At 35.9% G+C, this 22,116-nt stretch overlaps 1 protein-coding gene across 1 annotated transcript in view; it reads right to left on the bottom strand.

The window, feature by feature from the left end:
• Positions 1-122: 122 nt before the first annotated feature.
• Positions 123-22,116, bottom strand: part of ZNF804B (zinc finger protein 804B) — a 239,849-nt gene continuing 217,855 nt past the window's right edge. Inside the window, exons 3-4 of the mRNA XM_068673904.1 lie at positions 8,607-8,737; positions 123-6,217 (exon numbers count right to left, since the gene is read on the bottom strand). Coding sequence (XP_068530005.1) covers positions 2,530-6,217; positions 8,607-8,737 — 3,819 coding nt within the window. The 3' untranslated portion in view covers positions 123-2,529. The remainder of the gene's footprint in view (positions 6,218-8,606; positions 8,738-22,116) is intronic.

The raw sequence follows: 22,116 nt of genomic DNA, 5'->3' as shown, positions 1-22,116 counted from the left end.
CTGATTTCTTTATCACTTTTTTCCTCTCAGTGTTAACCATTTATGATCCAAACGTACTAGTACAGACAATAAAAAATGTCACTTTATCTTGAATGGGAGAGAAATTGTGCCAGCAAATTGGCTTTTTTTTTTTTTTATTATTATTTATTTAGTATTTTTTTGTGGTTTGAAATGCATCTTTGAGGTTGGTATTAGCCCTGAACTGGTGGTAGGGGCTGTTCAGTTCAGTCAGCTTCTTCTAGAAGACAGGTTGACTGTGTTCTACACTGTTTCTACAGAATTATAACTATTTTTTCCAAATGATCCTCTGAGAGTATGAATTCACTCTGAGATGAATGAATTCATTCTGAGTACTAATTTTCAGAGCTGATAAGTTGTATTCAGTGAGCTATATTTGATTAACAGAAAACAGATTTCAAAAGTATGTAAATAATATGTAAATTCAGATTTTCAGCAAAAAAAAAAAAAAGTAGAATTTTAAAACCGTGGCGATATGTATTTTTTATGTTAAAACAAAACAAAACAAAACAACACATATCTGACTTTCTTAATTATGAAACAATAATTTTAAATTTAAAAAAATCCCGACAATTAAAATAAGAAAAATTAAACCATAAAGATAAGTAACTCCAAATTATCATGAACCAATTTTGTTAATTAAATGAATAAATCAGCTGGGAATGCAACCAAAAGACATTTGATAGGATCTGGTTTCACCAGCCTATTTTTCATTACAAAATATTTTGCTTCTATTTAGTCTCCAGATTTTTTGTCTAACAGTTTTTCTTTGATGGCTAAAATGTTAAGCAACCAAAGAAACTTTGACTTTGAAAATCAACTACAAAGCAAGCTATTGCAATTTGTAAACACATTCAAAAAATTTGGCATAATACCAGTTTATGCTGAAGCAGCTGCTTTTAGAAATTAAAACACTTCTATTTTACTGCAATGGATCAATTTAGTTTGATTAAAACTAAGTCAGAAAATTGGTCCTAAGTTGTATTTTAAATACTGAGCCTAATTGCAATTCTCAGCTTCTTCAGATAGCTGAATGTAATGGAATAAAATCTTCCAAACATTTACAATGTGGTTTATATCAATTCTGAAATCTATTAGTAATTGTTCATTACATCATTGCAAATGAATTGAAATTATTTCAGATGTTTCAAATCCAAATAAACAGGTATTGTCTGTCAGACACTTCAACGTCCAATTATATTGGGAGGCAGGTCCATAGTCTAGCCACAATTATGATCTTAATTTCTTGCTAAATATCCCATGTTATGTTAGTAACATTATAAAAATATCCAAAGTATGCCATTCAAAGAGATTTCAACTACGCATTACCCTGAAGGTTAGATGCAAGCAAACCTTCAGTTTGCAAATTCAAAATTTGGGAATCCATGCTAGAAACTTGGCATGTTTGCTTAGATTCAGTATACCTTGTACTTATGAGAACTGTGACATGCTTGTTCATGAGACTTGACCTGGAAAACCAGTTTCTGCTCAAAATTTTACTTCTGTATTTTTATGAATTTCATTGTGATGTTGTAAAACCAGACAATGTTATCTGTGAAAGGGGTGAAATATATTTACATGTACTTTGGGCAAGACTCTCTCCAGCACGTCAATGCTTTGTTGGCAAGAAAGAATTACCTTGTGGGCCAGTGACGTCCAAGGTTCAAGGCCAACACTATCTGAATTGAAATTCTGGGCTGCTGCTCCCAAACCTGACATACCTTGTGCAACAGCCACAGCAAGCAATGCCAGAGAACTTGGTTTCATCATTTTCCCTCTCCTGCCTTCTTGGAAGCCTGGCTAGGGAGAAAATTATCAGTCTGTGACAGCAAAGAACCCCCTACACTAAGGAAATATTTTTGTTATGTGTTTGTGGCCAGACTACAGTCCAAGTATTATATCCCAGCAATAAGATCACTAAAGTAACTTTGAGATGTTGTGATGACCCTGTTCCTCCAATGTTAACTCATCACCTGCCATTATGAGACTCTCCAAATTATGACTGGGAAAGAGAACCAGGTACACGTGGTCCCAAGTTCTATTTTTTTGGCTCATTCTGAAAGGCCTTAAACAGATCAAACGTTACACTATTCCGTTTACATGTTCATAAAAGCAAGCCTTTGAGATGTGTCAAGATTGTACTACCTTAAATTGTATTGCTTGAAAATCACCTGTCATTGTTGATGTTCTTTGTCCTGTTCTGCCTGGTTGATGTGGTCCTACTGACACTCACAGGCTCCACTTCAGTGTATTCTTTCTAAACTTTCTGCAGAATGACATTAGCTGGACCTTGTATTTCTTGAGATGGTATCAGGAAAGGCTTTATAACTGCTTTTATACTGTGATATGAGAAACAAATCAACATTCATATGCAGCCAGAAAACACTTGTACTTTAAAATATTTGCCATTGTGTACAGTAAAACAGTAGATTTTCCCTCAGATACATGATTGAACACTGGATATCTTTTTTCTTTAAATTTGTTTCTGGAGCCATGGTGCAATTGTTTGGGCTAGTTTAAATAACTAGAAACACCAAAAATTTCTTTTATTGTAGGTAACTGTTGGGTCTGGCTAGAGCAAGAATGATGATGGGGATCTTGACCTTGGAATAACGGATGAACAATGGGATTTGGGTGTATAGCAGGAGGTGTGGCTGCATTCATGTGTGGTGTAAATAAGGCTGGGATGTAAGCAGCATGTGGCAGTATGGGGAAGTTCAGTGGGGAAGGGTGAGTAGGGGTGGTGGAGACCAAGTGCAACGGGTGTCCTGCCAGCAGAGCAGGGTGGGCAGGAATGAGGGCTGGTGCTAACGGAGAAAGTGATATAGGGGTGAAATGTGCCTGAGAGAGGGGATGGAGGTGTGCCAGGGAGAGATGGCCACCATGGGGATGTACAGATGCTGAAACAGCAAAGCGTTGCAACAGTGTATGGTGGATGGTGGTGACAGTAGCATGCTGCTGAACAGGGATGGTGGGAACTGCTGGTGTTGCAGAGAAGGCAGCTGGTCCTGGGGCAGGCAAAACTTTCAGGTGTTTTGACAGAAGTTGTTTCTGCATATGCTGCTGGGCTTGCAGCTGCAGCAACCTGTATTTGTCTACTTCTTCTGGTGAGAATGTTATAGGCTGCTGTGTGAAAGGAGGGGAGATGGATTTAGTGTACACTTCCAGTTCATTTACTGTGTCATTGTAGTTCTGCATAGCATTATCACAAAGAGAGTCTGAACTGCCTTCTGCCTGGTTAGAGTCCATGTTTACATCATGTAGTTCTTCTTTGGTCTCTGTTGAATTAGCAACAACAGAATATCTTTTAGAGGAAAAAGCACCAGGGAAATCATTTGGTACTGGGTCACAGCTTTGTATAAAGGGTTGAACTTCATTAATGAAGAGATTGGATTTTTCCTTTATTGCTGTGTTCCTTTTTACGCTCGGGCTCTGATAGCCTGTTCCTATTTGAATGATGTCTTTAAAAAGACAATGATCATAATCAGTCCCCGTTGAACAAGCAACATTGGTTATCTCTGAAGCTTCAGATTTGTTTCTTTTCACACTGCATTCCAATGGACTTTCATTTTGATCTATGTCATTTTTACCTGTGCTTAGCAGTTTCTCTGGCAAAGGTAACATTGCCGTGTCACCTACCGATGATGAAAACTGAACTGCAAAGTGACTTCGTGAAAGATCCTTTAATTCCATACCACAAATGTTTGAAAATCTTTCTGAATCACGCATTTGTTCTTGGGTTTTCTTGGACTGGACTCTTTCCAACAATAACTTGGCTGTCAGTGACTTTCTTTTTCCACATATGTCTTTTTCCAAGGTTTCAGAAGAGCGGGTATCAAAGTTTTTTGTCTGGCTGTTTACATTCAGAAATTCATAATGTGTAGTTCCATCATTTCCTCTTTTTGTGTTAGAATCTCTTTCTGCATCCTCTTTTGTTTTATTCTCACAGTTATCAGTCTCTTTTGGGAAGAACCCTGCGCTACTACCTCTTGATATTCTGCTGCTAGATGAGCTCTCGCTGCTTCTTGATTCTGTGGTGGAAGAACTTTTGGAGCCATTGTAGCTTCTACTTCTACTGTGCACTCTGCCAAAATGCTGGTGTCTACATTTGCTGTGTTTAGATCTATCTCTGCGGTGTAAAACTTTATGTCTTGAACATCTTTGATATTTAATTGTGCCCCTCTGTGTGCAATTTCTACTTCTGTGACTTCTAACATGGCAAAGATAATTATCATATGCATCATCAGAAGTAAAAATACAGTTGTGCTTTCTGTGTTTACATTTGTGCCTTTCAGCTGTCTTGCTTTTCCTTTTGCAACAAAAAAACAAATGATTTCTGCTGTGATTATTTGATGTGGGACTAGAGGAACTGCTCATATAAGTACTTGTACTGCTAACCGAAGTGTCAGAATAGCTGGAATGTCTGTCAGAGGAGGACTTTTGAGGAGATGGAAATCTCCAGCATCTTGTAAAACTTCCACTTTCTTCATTTTCTGAATACCTGCTGTTCGAACCAGATTTATAACTAAGGAAACTTCCACTAGAATCTTTTCCACTGTCACTTATGTCACTGCTGCAGCTGGCCACATCTTGAATGGATCTGCAGTCATTTTGGTTTTCGTGATTTTCTTCAGAATAAATTAAATGACATTTTGCAGCTTTAGTCTTTTTAATCCTAGACATAAAAGCAGAAAAGGAAATGCTTTCATTTCTAATGCTCTGTTTTTTTCTTTCACAGCTATGGAAATGATGCTTTAAAGATCTTTTCTGTGGTGTTGTATGAAGACCTTTTTCTGTCATATAATCCTTTTCTGAGACATCAAGGTAAGCAGGCACTTTGGGTATATTTTCATTCAAATAATCTGAAATATACTTTTGACCATTTTTGTTTATTTCTTTCCCTATGTCTGACTCAGCTTTTTGCTTGGCCTTTCTTGGATTTAGGGAACCTTTCATCTTCTTTGGTTTCAACAACTGATTATCTTGTTCATTTGACATTTGCTTATGTTTTATTAAACCTGAGGCTTCATTTTCATCTGCAGTCTTATTTATAGAGTACTCTTTACAGCCTTCTTTGTTTGTTTCATGCTGTTTACCATCTCTGTGATTTAAAGAGAGTCTGAAGTCAAAATACAATGGATTACAGCCGTATGAAATACAGGGCTCAGTTTTTGTAAACAAAAGTAATTCTGTGGGCCACTGCAGAGCAGTGCTGCCATCTTTGCTCACTACGTGGAGAAAAGGCAATTCCTGGGGCTTAGCCTCTTTAACCACAGTCTCTCTAGAATGCAATTCTGTATTTCCATTTGTGGTTTCTGAAACCTCCAAAGATTTTTCCCTCTTTACCACCCCAGGACTGTCATTAATGTTGCTTGAAAATGTCAGCTCAGGCACTGGCTGCTGTTGTGGGAGCTCAGGTAACTGGTCAGACAGTTGGGCATTGCTGTGCTTGGAGGTGTTTGGCTGTATACAAAAACTGTTAGCTTGGCATGAAGGTGAAATGAGAGTTTCCAACAATTGCTCAGACTCATTCAGTTTACTCTCTTGATCTGTTTCTCTAAGTGAACCTGAAAAATCCAAATTTGAAAGCTGTATTTTGACTTTGGAAAATGAAGGATGAACACCGACCTTTTCTTCTATTTCTCTATCGCTACTTTTATCATTTTCTTTTAGCATTTTAAGTTTCACAGCTCCATGACTTGGTGCACTGTTATCCATTTGGTCTTGTGGAATAGATGGCCCTTTCTCCAGGCCTGTTTTTATATCCTCTTCCAAAAATGTGCCAGAACGACAGCCCTCAAGAGCTTGCTTTATTTTATGGTTGGGAGATTCACTACAATCATTTCCTTCTTCAGAGTTCTCACTAAAGACTGATGCTGAGGACTCAAGCTTCAAAGGGGCTTTTTTAGAAAATGAGAAAGACACCCCTGCTCTTTGAGAAGCATTGGTGCTATCTGGGAACACATGTGAGACTTGATTTCGAAGCACATGGCGCCTTTCAGTAGGTGAATGGTGCCTGCTTATGATAAGCTGCTGTTTCTCTAGTATACTGCTGGAGAAACCTTGTCCTTCACTTGCAGTGGTGCTTTGAGGACCAGCTGTGACCGTGCCACCCTTGTATAGGAAGACTCCATCTGGCGACTGCTGCTTTTCCATGACTAATCTGGGGGCTTTAAGCATTGGTCCACTTCCAGTGATGCTGTAAGAAAATAAATAAAAACACGGTTGTATTAATTAAGTAACTAAATTAAAATAGAACACACATTTGGCAATACATGTTTGGTAAAAGAGTGCCACTCATAAGACACTTCCACCCATAACATCTGCAGAATCAGCCTGTGTAGCAGAAAAGGCAGTATTCTGCTTGCTTCATGTGTGTGTGTAGGTTAAAGAGCAAATTTTATTTTACCTTTATATTATTCCACAATAAATGATTTTGTGAAATATTCAGAGATATTAGTGCTAATACTATTTCCAAACATTGGTGGGGGAAAGGACACAAGGTGGAGTTCCATCAATATTAATGGCAACATCAGCACTCTCATTATCAAACACCATTTGACTTTCTTTGTTGTATTTTTTCCTCCTGTATTTTATTTCAATTAATTACATTCTTATTTTTCCACTAAACTCTGATTTTATATCTGGGGTTTACTTTTCCCACACTTTTAAACAAAAATCAAAGTATTCTAAGGAGAACTTAACAAACATGGTGAATTGTTGATTATTTTCAATTGATGTTTAAATGTATGGAATGACTGGAATGACTACTGTTTTTTTTCCATTAGAGATGAGATGTACATAGCCAACAAAAAAATGTTATTCAAAGTAATATTTTAAACATGCATTTCATTAGATAAATTATCTACTTTTGCTATCAAAGCCTACAATTCACATACATGAAACAATCATGGAAGCAGCTTCAGTAAAGAGTTTGATTAAAAATTAGAAAATATTTTAAACATCTGTAAGTAAATTACAACTGCCAGATCTGCATAGCAGTTATCTATAAATAGGCTAGCATGTTTTATAAGTGCTATAAAAAAGCATTGATCTCCAGCAGTGGGAACAACATAAAGACTCCCTGGGGTAGGGTCACCTCAGAGTAAGAGAATATATATGCATATCTGAGAACGAATTTGCATTTGCCACAAACAGCACCAGAAGATACAAATCCACCCTTATTTGTACATCAGGAAGGAATTCTGTCTTGTAGAAAGTATATAAAGAGATCTTTTTGAAAGTCTCCTTGGAATAGCAAAATAAAGTTGTTTTTTTTTTTTTTTTTTTTTTTTTCCGCAGTTTTTCTGTGCACCAGATTAACAGTAATTTTGTTGTCAGATTGTATTAGCTTGTTGTAAAGTACCCTGCTGGAACCTGAGACACAGTATTCAGGGACAATAACAGTTGTGTGTGTGCACAAACTTTTGCCTAGCAAGGCTGACTTTCTGTCTTACCTGAACAACAACCAAGATTGCACATCTCAGCCATCCCTGAATTCATCTGTCGTTAACAACAGGAATGGCACATGCTGTATTTCCAGGTTCTCTGTAATGGATATGGGACTTGTAGCTCTTTCTCTAAGCAGACCCAGTTGTTCCCTTCCTGTCTCATTCAGACCTGATTTTTTACTATTGATCTTATCAGTCTATCTGAAACTACATCTCCAAGTACATAGACATAAAGGCATTTTTCCACAGGCAGTTACATTTTTTTTTTCAGTAGAACTGTATGAAAATGGAGTTGTAACCATAAAAGTGATACATTAACACTAAACTGTTATATTTCAGCAGATTACTTAAAAGCAATTACATTGGCCAAAATGAGTGTATAATAAACTCTCAATGTTATTATTTCTAGGGTACTGTAAAGTTGATATGAATTAAAAAGGATGCCAGTTTAATTATCTAATTAACTCATTACTGTCATAGATTAACATAAACAATTGGTCTGTTAGCAATCTATTCTGCTGAAGCATTCAGTGTCATTAAACAAAGGGGATTTCTCAAATGTAAGGCTTTATTATTGTAAATTTCATACTGTATCTTGATATGCATCAATAGAACTAACAGTGCTGGGTAAACTTAACTGACTTAATTACTTTTTTTCCATTCACATAATGATATTTCCATTAGTGTACAAAGAAACTGTGAGAATAATCTCAGTATATTGAAAATAATGAAAATGATTCGCAGACCAGGCACGAGCAGACCAGTGTTAAAAGGGTGGCTTTCCTCTCATGTTAGCTTACTACAAAATGATAAGACATTTATACTAATCTACATGGGTCAGTTCTAATAAGGTAAAATGGTGATATAAAATCATCTCCAAACCACTCAGTTCAGAACAGATTAGATTAACTGGTTACAGGAGGGAAAAACACACACCCTCAAATAGCATGTAATTAATTCAGGGACTTTCAATTTTATGGTTTACAGAACAGGAACATTAGGAGTTGGGGATAGCTGAAAGCAGGTTATGATACATGCAATCTCTGTCCATTACAGAGTGTAGGAGTAAAAATTTGGAGATTTCTTTTGGGATTGAGGAAAGTGGGCATTAAAATGTAATATGTTTTAAACACTTGCCATTCTGATTGTTTCCGTAACTCTGCGAGCTGGTGGAGCCGCTTGAGTGCTTTTTCCTGTTTCTTCTCATCTTTCCATGACTTTGAAGCCACGTTTCGAGCAAATTCCCTTTGTTTCAAATCTTTCAATCTCTGTGTGAAAAAAGCAAAAAGAAAATGGATTACATATGTAAACAGCATATGCATTACCTGCAACTCAATTTATTTGCTTTTGGTGAAGCTAGTATATAAATGGACAGAAAGAATATACTTAAAATGCTATCACTCTAAGAAGATATTGAAAATTTTATTTTTGCCCAACAAAATAATATGATCGAGCCATCACTACTTAGCTGATATATACCCACTTATGAATGAAACCTTCATTCATAGATGCAGATTTTAATTATGAAATGTATTTGTCTTATGCATGCACATATCTTCTGTTGTGTATAAATACATGCACAAAACTAGCCTCCATTTAATTCAGTTGGAGTTCTCCTGTCATATTCAGTCAGTTGGAATTCAATCCATAGCCATATACTGGAATAAATCTGAGTTTGTGTGTGTATTTTATATATCTCTATACATGCACAGGTATGCATGGATGTGTATGTGTCTCTGTGTTCGTTCTGTAGCTTTTTAAGACTGCATTTGTAATTTAAAGGAGAGAACTACTGTCTGAAACATTACATCAGGAAACTCTTGTATGGGTATATTCACAAATTTTCTGGATCACCTCATACACCTATAAGTCAGATAATTCCTACTGGAGAAAGCACAATTCTTTGCCTTTATTACTTTTTTATTACGTGGTTTTGTGGTGCTGGTAGTGTAAGGCAAAGTGAAATAAAAGAAGACCAAAAACAGAAAGTGTCAAAAAAAAAAGTGGTGCTATCTGGGCATTGAGTTCACTGTGCTGTCTAGTCTCTGTGGGTCATGCCCAGCATTACGACCCACCAGGAACATGCACTTCCCAATTCACATCCATATTTCCATGCCTCAGACCAGAAATACCTTGCTCCCCTCACCAACTTCCCAGCACCAGTGTGTGTGAGAAGGGAGCTCAGATACACTAAGTCAGATTTCCAACTGGAAACCTTGATGACCAAGACTAAGAGCTGAACCCCGGCATCCACTTGCCCCTCAGTCTGAAGGAGGCCCTGTACCTCTCCATATACTCCAGAACTGTAGCATCAACACTAAGGAAAGCTGATTTTTCCATGAATGCCAAAGAGCCATTTTTTTTTGCAAGCTAAACTTGAAGAAAGACATTGGTATCACTGTCATTTTTAAACTGTTTTTCTGCTGCCAACATCTTTGTCTACTTGCCTGCCTACCAGCACCTAAAGATCAACATCCTAAGCACTGTCATCACCTCATCTTCTACAGCATGGCCAAAAGCACAACGTGCTTCAGAAGAATAAATTGCAGGCTGACCCAGGAAGGTAACAGCAAATAATAATTTGCACTGCCAGGACCTCATGTCAAAGTATATGTCTCTGAAGACGCTGCATGGGGCTTATATTTCCAGAATAGGCAGAATAAGCTGCTCAAATGTCTCACCATGCCTGCAGACCACTACACAGGCCATTGGACATCTGTGTTTGAGGTACCAAGCTGAAGATCCGGAGGCCTTAACATAGAGAGTGTTAAGAGAATGACAAATGCATGAAAGTGCATTCTGGAGAGAGAAATAGCTTTTGTCGGTAAATGAAGACAAAATTAGTATGAAAAAAAAAATAAAAAGGGCAACAAGAAAAAAAATAGCTGTGTTGTTGTTTTATAAAATCTAGAGATGCTAATTTTTGTTTTGTTTTGTTTTTCTCCAGTCAAAATTAGAGAAATATTAAGTCATCCACTTAATGGTGATGGCATAATATCACAGAGAGACACACAGGAACCCTTGGGGGAAAGAGGTGATACAGGCTCTGATTATGTTTTGTGAAGCTTGCTGGAAAGCTGTGGTAGTTGTGGTGGGTATCCCTCATCATGGTCATGTCAACTCCACTTCAACTACATTTGCGAAAAAAGAATTGAAAAATAAATTAAAAATACAAAAGTCAGACAACATTTGTTGGGAGAAAAAAAAAAAGTTGTGAGACTAAGATCAGAAGTTTCTTGTTTGCTGCCAGACTTCTGGCCACTTGTGCTTCTGAGCACTGATATGGAGCTAGAGAGAGCTGGGCTGTCCAGCAATCAGCTGTCCAGGGAGCTTAAGAGCTGTCAGTGACCTGCCTGATGTCTTCCCATGGACAAACTCCCTTGGGTGGGGAGGAGAAGGCCAGAAAGGCAGTTGCTCAGGCAACAGGTGCAGCTCCAACCAGCAAGAACCATCCTGCCACCTGGTGCCTGTTGAAAGTTTAACTGTATTAAAGTATTAAAAGAAACCTTTGCAGTCTGTCTAATCCATGTATATCTCTGGAAATCCTCTATCAGCTGCGACTTTTGGTATTTCACCAAACTAGACTCCAAAGCAGAACATCTGCAAAGTCCTCTTTAAAACACTTAGAATTCAGTTCCTTAGAAATAAATGTTATTTTTTTTTTTTTTTTTTTTTTTTTTTCCTGTCCCCCTCCCTGTCCATCTGACACTTTCCAGGCCATATAGCATTTCATTCCCTCAACATTTTTGCCTGCAGTTTACAATGAGTTAGACAAATATTTAAGAAAACATTACTGCTGGTCCAAGAAAGAAATTTCTTTTTAGTAATATGTTAAAGCCAAAGCAGTAAATTAAACCAGAGAATCTTCCCAGAACAAACTTTCTGTCATCTTTCATATTTACATGAGTGTACAGATACTTAAGCAGTAAAGATTCTATTTTCCATGAAAAAACACACAGAGTCTCGAGTCTTATTAGCATCTTCCATGTGAAGAAAGGGCAAAGAAATACATTTGAGAAGTGTCGTTTAGTGCCGCTTGCTGTGTTTTAGCTGTCACCATGAGCTGTTTGGTATCACACATAAAGCATTCATGAGGAAAAACAGAAACAGTTTCTACCTGTCAAGGAAACAAAGAACAATGTGCATGCTAGTACTATGGAGTGCAGGTACTGCAAAGCAATGCCATTTCACTTCTTTGACAGTTAGGATGATAATCAACAAAGCAAATGGACCAACACTAAGAATAGAAATCCTAGCGGTATTTTTTGCTCTCTAATGGCATACAGAATGTGTCAAGGAAAGAGAGAAAAGAATACAAAAAATATAGGTAAGCATAGCTAAGAACTCATCAACTGGAGATGAAAACCAAGAAATCAAAGGCATCTACAGTCTGAGCAGAGAAAGGGTCTCTCCCTGCTCATGCCCTCATCAAAACAAAAAGCTGCACTGCCAGAGCTCCAGTTAGGAATTGTAATGAAATTTGTCATCTATGTTGGATATACTACGGGACTGCCCAATGAACCTGCAAATGCCATGGTTTTCCTCACTAATAACCTGTGCCAATCTTTTGACAGGCATGCAAATATCTTTCACAGGTGGTGAACAACAGCATGCAACTGAGGATGTACCTGAATGACAACCCTAAGCTCAGCAGGTGTGTTTGAAAATTAACATCACTTTACATGGCAATTGCATTTTTCATGTAATTAGGTACTTAACTGGGCATCCAAATACAGGCACGTGTAATAAATTATGATTTATTTAATAGCAATTTAGTGTTCTGTCCTTCACCTGCTACAAATATCATTGCCATGGATTTATGTTTCATATTTAGACTCACATTCTGTTCTTTCTGTTTTTCATGTAAGTGTGCATGTGCATACTGCCATATCTAAAAGTAACACTTTATTTATTTTATTTTATTTTATTTTATTTTATTTTATTTTATTTTATTTTATTTTATTTTATTTTATTTTATTTATTTCATTTCATTTCATTTCATTTTTTTAAACCCACACAGAATATTAAAAGACCACAAAATAATTTTCACTATTATGGAACACTTTAGTTATATAACCATGTCTGAGTCACATTGGCTCATCTGTATAAGACTCACTCAAAAATTGCTGAATATGTTATTTTCCCCCTTGAACTCTGGTATGATTCATCAGGGGATGCAAATGAGTCAATGAAGTTACATTTTTGTTATCTTCCTTTGTTAGCCAGGAAACATCAGTGGCCAAATACTATACCTGTATTGTACTACTGCAATTTAGCAACTTCTACCAGGTTTTTTTTTTTTTTTTTTTTACTTTTTGCTTTGTTGTGGCCAATACACCTGTAGCATACTTACCACTGACTGCATTTTCAGTAATAAGGTTAGTTTCTTTCCAGAGCTTGATCCTGATTTCTGTTCCTCCATGTGAAGAGGAGCATTTCTCTGGATTGTCATTAATCTGAATAAATTTAGACGCCTGTGGCAGTTTGGCAGTTTCTTAGATTTTCTTTACAACCACTGAAGAAAAATTAGCACTTTTAGGGACCTAATCACCTCATCTTAAGCCAGTGGGGTAAAGTGAGATGTAATTTCTTTCTTTTCATTAGGTACAGAGGGTATTAATGGAGACTATCTCAGACATGGACCACTTTTGATAGAGGAAGAGAGTGTGATTGGCACATTGTCACCGCTACAGGTAGTATTCATGTTTCTAGGTTCCATAAAAGAGTAGTTTGTATTAGTGTTACTTTTGGCATACATAAAAGAAAGAAAGATTTCTGGGCTTATTAATTTTTTTAATCTTTTTAGGAAACCATTGGCAAGATAAGGTTTCTATAATCTGCATTTCAAATTGATTCATTTTACAGGGGATATACAGAAAAATAAATAAATAAAAGAGAGTGAGCTTGCAGTACTGGTTAAGAACACAAATATGTTGAGAAGCATAGAGAAGATATTTGTTCTTCTTTCACTCCTGATTTCTTGTCTTGGTCATTTCCTTGCCAGATTTCTCACCCCTCCTTCTCTAGGTGGTTGCTGTCTTCAAGAACTACTTTTTCTCTTGTTCACTTTCTCTCAATTTAAGGACCAGAGGGAATGTAGTACTGGGAGAGAGTTACTTCTTTTGAGAATTCTGCCAGGGGTCATGTTCACCTCATTATAGAGATCTACTTGGGAGTCTCAATGTATCTCTACTTTAGATACTGGGTCAAATAAGTGTTGCTGCAAGTATATTTAGAAGCAAATCATGTTTTTGTTCTCAGTGGTGTAACTATATGGATATAAATAGAGGGCAGGTTTGGAAAAAAATGTTTAAATTTCATGCATTAAATCAGAAAATATCAGGTCAGATTGTGTAAAACAACCTTTTACACTTATATTCAGATATTTTATCTCCGAATATCATTCACATTCAATGTATCTGATAAAACATTCATTGCTGTAAGGCACTGTAGCTCCAGATAGAAACATATGCATCTCTGCTTACTTCAGTCAGCTTCATGTATATGAGGCCTGCCATATGTAAAGAGCCTTCTCTGAATTCAAGTCCATAAACTAAAGTGTTTGAGTGCATGACTGGCTTAAAGAGTGATTTCCACTTTGCTGAAAAGCTCCTTAATTGAATTCTAATCAAACTTACCATAGAAGGGTTAAACGAGGAAAAAAAAGTGGAATGTGATTTTCAGTAATTATTTTCTTGCCTAAGATTGGAACTAAGTAAATTATTTGTAAAATGATTTTACAATGCAAACCATCAAATTAGAATGATAAAGTTACTAGAAAACAAAATTAGACTTCATGTCTGAAGCTTATAGTATTAGCTATCTAAGTGAAATACAGGAAACAACAAAAAAGAAATTTGCTTTTACTATAATAAATAAAATCCTAAAAATAAAAATGAAGGGCTATTACATACAGAAATTAACCAGGAGATATGAAACTTAAAAATTACCTGACAAATTGTCATGTTTTACACATAAATAGTTAAAGATCCCTTTGAAATGTTTGATAGTGACTATTTTTGAAGTATATTTTATTATAGCCAATCATAATGGATTCAATATTGTTATCAGGAATGAATGGAAGATAGAATGAAAATATCCTTGCGTGATTAGGTTAGTGAATGAGATGACAGCAGGAGGGGAAAAAATCAATCCTTAGACATGCCCATCAATGAATGAGTTGTTGACCACAGATTCAATTGAAAGAAAAAATTACAGCCAGGTGTTTGATCCTGATTGTGTTCCTTCATAGAAAAGGATGAAGCTGCTAAATCCTTGTAGAAAGAAGATCTGATCTAGTACAGTGGGGCTTGATACTGAAAAGAAACGGGATCTACCACTTCTTATCTGTGTCTTTTCTGTGGGAGCTTCTTACACTTCAGCCAGATCAGTGAATATTCTTGCTACATAAACTGATTTCAACCATTGCCCAAAGTATGAGTTTGGACTAATGAAATTCAGGGTATATTTGTACAGCTCATGAGAAACCCCCAAGTAACATTAAAACAGATGGATTGCAGGGAGGGCATTTCTGCAGGGTAAAGGATAGAACAGGCACTTTGTGGCAGCAATTCACTCATTTGAAGGACTGAGCTATTTGTGGATTCAGCATATGCTCCGCTTGACCACCCACATTTATATCAGTTCCAATGAATTTATTGTCATATGGTCCAGCAAGCTGGCTGTGTACTGTACTATTTGATTAGACACATCCAGTGTCATTTTGGAATATAGAGTAATTTACCTTGTAAAAGGTACATTTGAAAGATAAGAATCTTGAGACAAAAACTGTATCTTCACTGCATGTTTATATACAACCTGACTCATGGGGTCTCTGGTGCTGATTCTCAGTCAGAGAAAAACATGAGGTCATTTAATTTTTTTTCCTTCCCATGTAAAGATCTCAAAGAGAATAAAATGCTATGACTATTTTGTAAAATCAAAATTTTCAATATATGTTATAATCTTACTTTAGAAATTTTTAAGCTTTTTTTTTTTTTTTTTTTTTTTTTTTTTCCCAAATTTTTGAATCCTATCTCACTATTTAGTGTTTCTTTGTTCTGGCTGTAGCAGGTAAAATATAATATCACTTACATTTTAAGGAAAAGAGTCTGAATTATCCAAGAATTCAAAAGGTGGGTCTAAAGTATGGCGTCAGAATTCCTTCAATGTAGTCATCAGACTTTCAGAGTAACAATAAGGATAATAATAGACATGATTTTACATACATTTTATATAACGCTTCACAGAGACAAATCTCAGACATCTTATGAAACAGGCACTTTTACCATTATACTATTTTGCAAATAAAGAAATGAAAGCAAAGAGAGATGGAGTTACTTATGAAAAGAATAGGGAAGAGGCTAAATCAGCACTCACAAATGTGTGTTTAATTAGCACATCTTACTCTTTATAAACCCATTGGAACAAGATGAAAAATGCCAGACATCTGAATTAAACCTGCCATGATTTTGACTGGGATAGAGTTAATTTTCTTTGTAGAGGCTTGTATGGTGCTGTGTTTGGGATGTAGGATGAGACCGATGCTGATAACACATGGATGTGTAGTTGTTGCTGGCTGTGCTCACGCAGAGGCAAGGCTGGCACGCTGCCCAGCCAGCGAGGGGCTAGGGGTGCACCAGGAGCTGGGAGGGGACACAGCTGGGACAGCTGGCCCAGACTACCCAAAGGTGTCATGCTTGGCAATAACAGCTGGAGAGAGGAGGAGGAACTGGGGGGACATTCGGAGTGATGGCATTTGTCTTCCCAAGGAACTGCTGCACTTGACAGGTCCTGTTTTCCTGGGAGTAGCTGACACCTGCCATGGAAGCAGTGTAGCTGACACCATGGAAGCAGTGAGCAAATTCCTTGTTTTGTTTTGCCTGTGTGCACGGCTTCTGCTTTACCTCATTAACTGTCAGTATCTCAGCCTGTGTGTCCTCACACTTCTACTTTCCCCATTCTGTCCCCAATCCCACCTGAGGAGAGCGAGCAAGTGGCCATGTGGTGCTGAGTTGCATGCTGGAGTTAAAGCATAACAAAACCTGAATTTGATTTTCCTGTATAATCAGTTGATTTCTAAGGACTGTGATAGTGATGAAGGAACTACAATAAAGCATGAAATATACCCATTACAAAACGTGCTATGTCCACAGGTTACATTCAGGAAATCTGAATCAGCAGACCACTACATTGTGGCTTTGTACTGCTGTGCTAGAGAACAAACTCATCACTAAAAAGAGTTATTTTAATAAGCACTTGAGATAAATGTATGTTTTCTGATAGGTACCTTTCACTGTACTTCAGAAGAAATTGTATTTGGTCAGGGCAAAGGGTGAAAAACAGTATGTCCATGATGAGTATTAAAACCAACTATAAACAAAAGTCTCATCAAATGTCTCAAGGAAGTAGAAAATTGCTTTTTCTAATAAGAAGTAATACATGTAGCTATCCATAAAAGACTTTTAGGTTGTTTTCTTTATTCAGTCAAAAGCAAAGAACTTTTTCTCTTCTATTTGCTTAAAGTAGACAGATGTCTTCTGGAGAGCTAAAGGTAACCAGGAACAATACCATAACAAAATGGCTGATCAGAGTAAAGGAGGTATAATAAATGATATCTCCATGACATAAGATTATTATTTGACAACAAGAAAGGCCACAAATGACTTTTATATTCATCTGTCTGAAATGTCCCAATAACACAAAACAGGGGACATCCTTTTAAAGAGATAAACTGATAAAATCAAGTTACTTTGACAAGATCTATTTTACATAAACCAAATTAAATTACACTAATTACATTATAGTTCTTTAATACTTTGTGGAATCCTGTATCAGTCATGCTAGCATTTTCCCTGGCACTGATGTCAGGATGACAGATTTTCTTGTTTTTTCTCTTTAAACACTATCATGGTTTCTAGCTTCATGCTACTTCCTCTAGTGCTCTGAGACTTATTAAAAATTCTCTTTAATGGTTATGAGAGTGTATGGCCATCTCTGGCCATCTCTTTCCCACTGTTAAGTGTAGGTTACCTTAATCTGATGGTATAAAAATATTTAGTTTCAGATTATGCTGTTTAATATTTTTCTTAGCTGATGCTAGAGCGGTACTTCACAATCATCATAAACATCAGAAATGTGACTAAATCATCTGGCTTTGTCCCAAGTATAGAACAGAAATCTGTATTAAATACTCTTTTTTTACATCACTGCTGACAAGTAACTCATTTCTATTTGGATCAAAAGATTCTTTATGTCCTCAATATACTTTCAGAAACCTTCTTGCCCTTACCTCTGATGACTACAAATTTTTCCTTTGCCCTTTTTACTTCCTCTATCACTTTTTTTCCATTTTCTTCACTTCTGATTTATGATCTTTACCATCCATTTTTCCTTTTTCTCCTTTATTATAAATTTAAGCCACAGAGAATTGACTTTCCTTCTAAACAAGATTAGCTGTTTATTACCTATTTGGTCTTTTTTCAGTTGTGGGATTTGGGTTCGTAAGATATCTGACAAACGTTCTTTTAAATTTCTTATGTTTCTCTCACATCTTTCCATGTCAATTCCTCCTCCTAGTCCATTTTGCTGGCTCTTCCACCTTCATGACACCAGCTTTCTTATGTAAGTGAATGTTGCAGTTTCTTTTTGGTTTTATTTTTGTTTTTATGCCATTTGCACTTACTAAACTCAATCATGTAATTTTTTCTAAATTTCCTTTATGCCTGTGTTGACCATCATGATACTAATAATATGTAAGTTAAAGATCAGCTTTATAGAGCCCCATAATGTAGATGAATATACATTCATATACCAGATACAGTAATTTGAAGCATTTTTGTACTATTCTTGACAGAAGGGAGGTCCACAGAGGCAACAAATTCAGATGGATAATCTGTTAATTTTAATTTCTTCATGCATGGGATTGGAATAGCAGTTTATGTTCCAGTCCTTGGTTTATTTACAGGAAGAGATGAACAGATGTCCCATTATTTTTCCAGGGTAATTCACTCTTGCCACAGCCTGGTGGAGACTTTGATTATCTGAGAAAATCTTCTGAGAACATATCTCAGTAAATTGTACTGATTAAAAATGATTATTTTGAATATCTATTTTTATTTATTTTCCAAATTTGTCTCACATAGTTATTATGTGTTGTGTCTTTTGATTTTAGTGCCCTTTTTTCCCTCCACTTGACCTATCCATCTCACTTTCCAGTTCATCAGCATTTCCTGCTGAAATCACAAAAGTAATAAGGTGCTTCCTAAGCAAATTCATTGTGTCAAGGTAAAAGATAGCCAAACCGTGCAGAGTGACTGATGTCTTAATTTTCTAGTTTATAAAGGCAAAGACATTTTGGCCTATCCAGCACCCTTTTTATTGCCACTTGCTTAAAATATTATTCATTTGAAATTTGTTATTTGTATTTAGTTCTCTTGAACATATTGCTGTTGTAACCTGCAGTGCCTAAAGCTTTCACTAAGATGGAGCTAAAAACATGCACATGGTCAAGATATGCGGTTCAGCTCACTGCTGTGTAACAGATCACTGAGCTGCAACTTGACACCTTTCAGTTGTGATTCCATAAGTTAAAATTAGTTTAATGCTGCTCAAGAAAATGTTCCCCGGAAAGAAGGTGAAAATGAACACATTGTACTTTGTGGAAAGTAGCATTTAATGTCCCCCTTTCCCTCTTGCCCATGATCTAGATTCTGTATTCACCCTTCTATCAAATAATGCTATAAACAAGCTAGTTTTTGATGTAGACATGGAAAGTTTTTAACACTATAAAGCTGAATCAACACTCCCTGTTTCTAAAATATTTTATGCCACTTCTCAAATTTTGAGTAAAGTTTATTTTATTATTTGCTCTCAGAAAAGTTTTATTGCTGTAAAATTTGAAGTTGATCTTTTATTTATACAACTGCTTCTTATTCTAGTTCTCTATACATTTCTACTGCCCTGAATTTGAGTTATTTCTTTTACTGTAAGTTTGTGTGCTCAAATCGAACAACAATCCTCTTAAAATATGTACCATCTTATACAAAACACGGTGAGAGTAAATTTATATTCTTTGGCCTAGGTGAGACCAAAATGGAGACAAGCAGGGCAACTAGATCACGTTATAATTTTAATTTCTGAAAAAAATATTCCATTGTTTTCCAGGTATTATTGGTTTAGTTTTTAGAAAGACCTTGTGCTGCTTGATGTACTCCAGAAATAAATAAGAAATAAATATGACAAATGATTTCAATTTGCTAGAAATAACAGAAAATCACTATAGCAATTACTGTACTCTTCTCATGTACTCTAAGTTTAGATTTAGTGAGATATCACTTGTTGTTTTGCATTTATGCAGGTCCAATTTATGATTGTTTTCAATCTGCAGCCCAGAATCTTCATTTTCTTTTTTAACTATGCATCAGGACATTATGCTGTGTTAAATTTCAAAATGGAAAGGAAATCAGAATCTGATCTGGGAGAGCCATATTTATGTGAATGAATTGAATGACATGTGTAACCCAGGCTTAAACAATATGAAAGGCAGAACTCAGATAAAAAATGTCATTGGAAGCTGATGAGGAGACTGGATTTTGCACTGAAGTGAAGAACAAGATGAGATTAATCTGAATATTCTGTGTTCCTTGAAAAATGAAATAATAAATATTAATAAATATTCATTTAATAATTTTAATAAATTACATTTAATAAATAGTTTTATTTTGCCCCATAACTTTATTTATTAATTTACCCAATAATTCCTCTATTAATTGTGACTTGCTGTTCTTGCACACAGTCAGATCCTTATCTAATTTTGCAGGTTTACGATACGAGTAGTAAATTACCACTCCACATATCCTATAGAAAAAGTGTAAATACTGAGCAATGCAACATGACTGCATTTGCACTTTTAAACATCAGTATTTAGAAATGTCTGTTTTGAGGGAAGCAGAGCTAAGAATCCTTCAACATGCTAAGGTTTGAAAACAAACAGAAACATCGACTACAAACATAAAGTCTTCTACAGAGTTCCTGAAGGGTTATGTCAATTCCTCTCTACTTACACATTTGTTTAAAGTGCTTAGCAGGAAACTTTAACATTTGTGACTTACATTTTAATCTTACTGGAGGAAGTACAATTTTGAGAGCTTATTAAAAAAAATGAAAACGTAAACTGTTTCCAAGTGACTTGATGTCAATTCATCTAAATAGCAGTGGAACAGAAATGCTTGATAAAGTTATAATTTTCATAATTTGTTTTTACCTCAATAATATTAAACATAATCTGTGCATATATTAAAAATCTCATTTTTAAATACTTCCAACATTGCACTGCTGAAACAGTGTATTTCAATCGTTATGAATTATTTCAAATTGTTTTAAACCAAAACAAAGTAAAACTTTCCAAAGAGAAATGTTCCTGAACTTCTCACATTCCTGCCAAAGCATTCTGCTTTAAAAATAGTATTTCCTGTTGGAAAAAGTGTTTAGTAGTTAACTTTGTGTTAAGGAAACATTTGTTTTTTTATGGTCCCATCACCTGTGTTAATATATTTGTTTGGTATTCATATGAATATCATCTATATTTCTCTAGATATTCCCTAGCAATTTGATATGAGAAGGTGTTTAAAGAGCCCTCATCTTTTTAATGGTTCCTGGTGGAGCCTAATTATTATGAAATTGCTAAAGCAGAGAAATGATAATTAGTCTGGGTTACCTCCTTTATTTTTCCCTTGGAGACACGTTAACATATGTTAATTAATGCTTTTAACTAAGAAAAGGTAATAAATGACTAATCCCACCATCTTTATTGCTATCTTGGTGATGTACAGAAATGTTTCTGGTTTGCTTTTAAATATTTGTTTCTGTTATAAGTGCCCCTTAAAGACATACAAGGTACATTGTACATTTCCTCAAACAAACATCATTGATTTGCATGACTTTAAAGCTCCACAGGAGTCAATTACGCAGCTACATTCTTGCACATTAATTACTGCAGATGGTCAAAAATGAACAGAGCTATAATAGATGCAGATTCTAAACAGATGTTTGTAGGGCCATGTATACCTTTGCGGGTGCCAATGAGATTAGAAGAAATACTCTTTTTCCAGGCAAATATGAATAAGAGTACAGTGTTTAAAAGTTATGCAGAAGCTAACAGAAGTATAATTTTTCTGTGAACATCTGATGGTGCAACGTTTTGTTAGTGAAGTTAACTGCCCAGTGTCTCCAAAAAGCTGGTCATAGCAGAAAATTGCCATAGGTAAGATATGTAATCTTGTTGAATAGTACTGTATTCTACAAATCACTCCACAAATATGAACTAAAGTACTTGGAAATGTACAATAATCAAAAACAATTATAGCATCTGGTAGTTCTTTCTTTCTCTCACCTTGAAGAAAGACTTGTAGAGCCTGACCTTAGAATGACTGATTTCTTCAGATTCTCTGATTTTTCTCTCTCTCTCTCTCTCTCTCTCTCTCACACACACACACACACACACACACACAATCTGCAAAGTATTTGGCTACAAGGAACATTACCTAATGTTCATCCGTCTTTTGAAGATGGTACAAGAAATATACTGTAATCTGTGGTCAGCATTGCCCAGTTCTTATTCATAGTGAATAGATACTCTTATACGAAC

The sequence above is a fragment of the Anas acuta genome, chromosome 2 (assembly GCF_963932015.1).
Source record: "Anas acuta chromosome 2, bAnaAcu1.1, whole genome shotgun sequence".
Classification (NCBI taxonomy): domain Eukaryota; kingdom Metazoa; phylum Chordata; class Aves; order Anseriformes; family Anatidae; genus Anas; species Anas acuta.
The sequence above is the reverse complement of the archived record's forward strand: the minus strand, read 5'-3'. Positions and strand labels throughout refer to the sequence as shown.